The 6,590-nt window shown below is 34.3% G+C and overlaps 1 protein-coding gene across 1 annotated transcript; it reads right to left on the bottom strand.

Moving 5' to 3' along the window:
* Positions 1–723: 723 nt before the first annotated feature.
* Positions 724–3,719, bottom strand: LOC124847033 (uncharacterized). Its single transcript, XM_088092211.1, has 2 exons — positions 3,129–3,719; positions 724–1,306 (listed from the first exon to the last, which is right to left on the bottom strand). The coding sequence occupies exons 1-2, from the start codon at positions 3,578–3,580 to the stop codon at positions 1,066–1,068; spliced, it is 693 nt and encodes a 230-aa protein (XP_087948337.1). The 5' UTR covers positions 3,581–3,719; the 3' UTR covers positions 724–1,065.
* Between the last annotated feature and the right edge of the window lie 2,871 nt (positions 3,720–6,590).

The raw sequence follows: 6,590 nt of genomic DNA, 5'->3' as shown, positions 1-6,590 counted from the left end.
CAAATCTGCCTCATAGATATCACAAAATAAATAAATAAAATAATAAAAATAAAAATAAAAGTGGTCCAATTTCGTTACTCTTTTAATTGATATACTTAGTGGGCCTGATGGGGCCCAAAGTTCACCATTGCACTAGGACGGGACACCTCGATAACAAGCCCTGAAGGAGTTGTTATGTCGAGGCTCCAACCATCTCATGTGTTACTATTAAAAATTTTATTTAGGCATTTATTACTTAGCACTTCATTCAATTCTTGGTAAGTTGGTATATTTAAAATATTATCTAGCAATAAGTGCAATATTTCAACATGGTCCACACCACTTCACACGTGTTGAATGTTGAATGGGGATGTATCTACGACCAAGAAACACTTTAATGAGTGTATCGAAATTATACAATTTTTAAAAATAACGTTACAAGAATTCACGTCAAAGAATTACGTTAAATATGATTCTTTATCTTTTAATAATATTTTAATAATAAAACTCCCTGCAAATCTCTGTGTTCGGATAAGTGTCACTTGATACGAGTGTTCTGTACACTGCAAAAGCTGTGCCTGTGTTGAATCATAAAATATTTAAACAATGACTTCTTTTTTGGTCTCCGAAGGGCTTTGTTTTTTGGATGTGTGAAGAAGTGGAAAACATGGATGTAGTTTCTTTTACTATTGATTAGAGGAGCAATGTCAGCAAATCTTACAAGTGAACTAAGAAATCACCCCGTACAAAATGACAATGAAGTAACAATACAATATAAATATGTAATTTACATTTGAATAAACATTCTAGTATTTGTTCACAAATTGCATTGACTCTGAAAGACAGAACAAGAGAGCCTATGACGAATGCACAACAGAAAATGTCTATTTGCATGGAAAGGAAGTTATGCAGCCACCTTTATAAACCCAACAATGTCTCAAATTCTACAAGGATTCTTTCTCTAAGCAATTGTTTTCCATGATCTTCGAGAAGGGTTTCCTTTTTTCCTTCTCTTTTTTTCTTTTCATCTCTCTTGTTTGCTCCCTACTCAACTTCAAATTGTAAATAAAACTGCCTGAAGAAATCCTACGACGATGTCACATTGAAGTGGAAAAGCCATGATATCACAAAAGCAAAAACCATACAAGCAAGCAAGAAATTGAGGAAGCGATGGCCATGCCAAAATCTTCGAGGTTCTGTAAAAGGAGCAGTTGTGGAGACTGTGGCTGCTGCTGTAGTACCATTGTTACCGTCGCTAACATGCTCTGTCGAATCCTCGTTTCCTCCATAAACATTCCGAGCAACAGAATGACAGATTTCACAAGTCCTGTTAAAGTTTAAGCAATCAGAAATTATCAGAAAAACACACAACTTAAAACTTCATGAGAAATCTGTTCAGGTGAATTGCTATTTTTGCATTAAACAACCAGATTTTCTGACGAACATTGTTATAAATTCAGTAGAAACTTCACATCATATACATCAAAAGCAACATTAATTGCTAGCCACTTCAAAACGGGATGCTTCAAATAAACAAGCAGGCTTGCAAATGCAAAAGGCCATGCTGTTCATATGCCAGATATGAAAATATCATACCATAAAACCATGATATTTTCGGCTCATACACAAGACGTAATAAACTAGTAATAAATGAACCTTCATTTAAATTTAACAAAGATAATCATCAACCAACCTTACTGTTTACACTAAGTTGTCACAGCAGAAGAGTCAACCAATCAGAATAATGAATATGATTTCATAGTTTTCCAGCTCTAGTTAGCCCAAATTAAATCTCTATATACAACTGTCCAATTGCCTTTATATAATTTCAAACATGTCTTTGACAAACCATGTCACGTTTTTAAAGTATCAAACTAAGCTAAAGAATAATATATCATAAATATTTGCCACAAATCAAAGCATCAATACATCAGTTAAAGAAAATTCCAAAATTGAAAAGATTCAAATTCTGTCGCATTATAGGACTTTAATTTAGCCATGAAGTAATGCATTTGGATGGTTTTGCGTCTGAATCAATCATAGCAATAGATCCTTCCTCAATAAATGGCACCTATAATTTGCTTTTAAATTCACAATGAAGAATGGACGGTCACCAGTCCATCAACAAAACATGCCCTACCATGTTGCCATAAAAGCACACGTAACTCGTTTCCTTACTTTCACTTAGAATTTAGGGACTGCCATTAAAATTAAGAAATAGTACTCTGCCACTGAATACAAGTTTTAACTGTTCCATCTTCCGCAAGTGATTCTGCAGAACCAGAAAATGAAGTATGAAATTGTTTTACCTCAACAACTGCAACAAGGGATCTGGACATTTTTACCAACATTCAGTAGCTCGTGGTACTCACAATTCACAACTATTAGTCAATCTAAAAGTTGACATCATACATCATACATGAACAGATTATATGGGACCAGTAACTTGCAGATTAAAATATTCTAGGTGGCACAGCTGCAAGCACGTAGCATCTACCAAGATATTTGAATCCATGAACAGGAGTCAGACGGGGTCAAATCTCCACTTTGAAAGAGATAAAAATAATAAGAAAGAAGAGTAATATATAGATTCCTAAATTTCAGAAAAGGGACAAAGCAGCAAAGAATCCCACTGTGCTTGGGTAGGCAAGACAGCGAATCAGTTGAACTAGTTGATGCTTTACGCCTTTCTTTTTCCATAATCTTCATTAAAAAATTTAATCTTCTATAACTTTCCCCTTTCCCGGACCAATAATTGAGCCTTCCCTCACCCTGCAATTGAATTTTTTACACCTTCTAAAATATGTTTCCAAATAATTTCCCCACCATCTTCCTCAGCCTTACACTCATTACTGAATTAAATAATTTCACAACACAAATTACACGTTATACACTTCAATTACTTTCCCACACTCTAGTCATTAAAATCAAACCCTTCAAGCAAACAAAAAGCTGTGACTGATACTGTAAAGCTTTCAAACAGCACCAATACATAACATATGTCGGCAAGTTTCAGTTACCAAGGCCATGAATTAACAAAAGGGTATCTTAAATATCTAACAAAAAAAAAAACCCAAGATTTAGCATAAAAATCAAATCGATGGAACAAAAATAGTACGGAAAGTAGAGGTTTTCAGTTTCACACTCACCTATTTCCCTTAATCTTGAACCAGGCCTCAGCACAGTTCTTGTGAGCAGCAGCCAAATCACCCTTACAGGAACAACCCAATTCTATGGGGGCACCAGACTCATGGCTATCACTCACCAAACCCATGTGACAAATCCTACAATCCTTCTCCACTTTAGCCAAATGCACCTTGATCTCAGGAACCCCAGTTCTAGTTTCCAACTCCACAGAGCACTCAGAAACAGAAGAAGCTCTCCCAGAATGAGGAACACCCCCAGCCTCAGGATCAGAAACACAATCAAAGCTGTAATCATCATATGAACCACCATTTGTTGAGTAGAAACGAGAGTAGCAAGACCCATCATCGGCATCAGAGAAGCATAAGCTCCCTTCAACGCTCGCATCACTACCAACAACCGAACGGCGATGGTTTCCTTGCTCCAAATCAACATGGGACATCTGCAAGGTGGCCATTCTTCGACCGACAAGAGACCAAAACAAACAAACAGCCCAACAACAACAACAATAACGTTTTCTCAGAGCTTGAGACAGAAAGCATGAAATGCCTCAAATTTTGGAAAGTAGGGAGTACACATATAAAAGAATGATATAAGATAAAAAAAAAGAGTGGAACTTGGGGCTAAAGAATTGAGAAACCGGATTAGGTGAGCATTCCCTTTAACCCCATCAATGCAAAGTTCCAATAGTTTCAAGTTTTGGAAGGGGGTGAGGAAATTTGCATCCCTTTTTTTTTCTGTGAATGGAGAGATGAAGGGTGTGAATGATGGGACGAAGAGGACTGATGCGGTGGAAGAAGGCAGAGACAGTGACCCTGCCAACAACAACACAAACAAAGGTGCTGTGGGAGCACAGAAAAACTCCCACGAGATTGCATTGATTAAGGAGTGTTTGACATGCGAAATAAAAATAATAACTTTAATATTTATTCTCTTATCAACGAAATTATTTCTCTTCTAAAATACTATTTTGGTAAACGAAATTCATCCTAATTTGTTCTTTTAAGATATTCTACATTACATTTCCATACAAAACAATTGTTTCGAATTCAACCAAACTCAATCAAATTTACCACTTAAGCCAAATGGTATGACCTTATTTACACAAAAAATAGTGCTTTATAAAAATAACGCTACCTTTAAAAATTATATTTTAAATAAGAAAAAATAATGGAAAAATATTTCGAAGAATTTAATATTCGATTACAAAATTGAGTTTCGCTTTTACTTTAGTATTAAGATAAAACCTCGTATATTGAATTAATGTGCATTATAAGCAATTGTCGGAACAAATATGCATTGTAAACGTTATAAGTAGAAATTACATTTTTTAAGTTTTGTATCTTTCCTTTAAAAAAATTATAAAAGAAAATATTACGTCATTTTTAAACACATCTAATGTAAAATAAGGCTTTAACAAAGTCAATGTTAAAAAATGTTAAAAATATCAGTACTAATTTTGTAAATAGATGTTCAATTTAGACGTCGGAATTTATATTTTTCTAAGGTCATATACTCTTTAGATGTCGGAATTTTCAAATTTGCGACGTCATACTGAGTAAATTTAATAAAATTGTTTGGCGAGAAGGTAAATATATATTCATGTATGACGTTGAATGTCCTAGTTTCAAAGGTCAAAGAATTATAAGACACAATATCACTTTTTAGATGTTATATATTAGTGAATTCATTAAAAATTTGGACGGGAAGGGTAAAAATTTATTCATTTTATCTTTGCTACGCAAAACCTTCATTTCTTCTCAAACTCTTCTTAGACGAAGCTTTCAGCGACCAACATATGTAATCTTTCTTTCATTTTACACAAAGGCACATTGATTAACTACTTTATGTATGATTTTCTTTCGTTTTGACCGATTGGTTTCATGCATAGGTACATCTTCCCTAACAACAAATGAATTTAGTTCTCCATTATCATGGAGAAACTAGATGAACAATGGAATGAAAGAGATAGAAAAACCCTAGAAACTGAAGAGGAGAGCTCCCACATCCCCAAATCTGCCTCCAAGGAGCGTTAAAAATTGTGCATCTGTATTTTGAGATTGAAATATGCATAATGACAGGGGGAGCATTGCATATCATAGATATATTTCACATGTCTTCATTTAAGGGGGAGAAAATCTTAATTTCATGTGAATATCTTTGACAGGGGGAGCATCATTATTTGTTTCTTGATGATTATCTGATGTATCTCTGTATGCTTGATCATCATTGTGCTTACCTTTTTTGCTAATGCCCAAAGGGGGAGAATTATGTTGATTGGTAATTGATTGATAATCTGTATTGAGTTGTGCAACATGGTTGATTATTAATCATGGTTGTGCATCATCAAAAAAGGGGGTGATTGTTGAGATTGTTGATAGGGGGAGCACTGGTTGAGCTGAACCCACAATCTTAGTAATATCTGAGTTTTTGATGATGACAACGCATAATTAATAACACATGTGAGTATTGTGTTACATGTTCTATGCTTACATGTTATATGCGTATATGAGAACATGATTGTGTTGTTGTTGTGTTATTCATTGCATTTCACTGTGTTATATATGTGATTTTGTAGATGAATGCATGACATATATTTTTGGATGAGAAAAACCACAAGAACTAATGTTGAATTTTAATTGTGTAGCAAAACAGCAGTTTTAAGTCGATTACATTATGTGTTGAATCGATTAAAACTCGTGTCTTTGCACAAACCTTTTTCAAAGTGTGCTGTGACATTTTTCAAAGAGAAAGTTTTTCAAAACTATGATTTACACTATTACATAGTCGATTATATGCGTGTTGCATTCGACTAAGTTTGTTAGTTTTTTGAAATTTGTTAATGCTTGATATAACTGTCACAATGACTATATTTTTAAATGTGTTGACCAAACATTAAATGTTATTCAACTGCATTAATTGTGAATTGAATTAATTGCTTTGACTGCTACTAACTGCTATAACAAAATTGTTATATTCGACTGCATTAGTAGCTTAGTCGATTAAAATGCGTCAGAGATGTGTTATACTATAAATTGACGCGAATTTGATTTTTGTGAGAACTTTTGTGATTTTGACATTTTCATATTCTTTTGCAGAAAGTTTGATTCTTACAGAAAGAGGAAAAGCTCCAAGAAAATAAGATTGGACGGGGTGATCAACTGCTTGTAATTTCTTGATCAGCAAGGTTGTTGTGTTTTTAAAGTCTGATCTATCTACACATTTGGGTATCTACTGCAAGATCAGGTTCTACAATCTGTTGAAGATTAGGTTGAGTTCCTTGTTGTGATTATAGGAAGAAGGATGTGATGCGTTCTTGACTTTGAGGGTGCCTCAAAGGGGTTAAAGTGCTTGAGAGGGGATTCTTGCTTCGAGTCTGTTTATGTACTGCCTATATTTTGATTAAAGGGTTAGAGAGGTGTTTTATATTTTTGACGTGAGCTCCCTATAAAAACCTTGTTGTAAAA

This window comes from Vigna umbellata, chromosome 5 (assembly GCF_029865625.1).
Source record: "Vigna umbellata cultivar VRB3 chromosome 5, Vumbellata_1.0, whole genome shotgun sequence".
In the NCBI taxonomy this organism is placed as follows: domain Eukaryota; kingdom Viridiplantae; phylum Streptophyta; class Magnoliopsida; order Fabales; family Fabaceae; genus Vigna; species Vigna umbellata.
The sequence above is the reverse complement of the archived record's forward strand: the minus strand, read 5'-3'. Positions and strand labels throughout refer to the sequence as shown.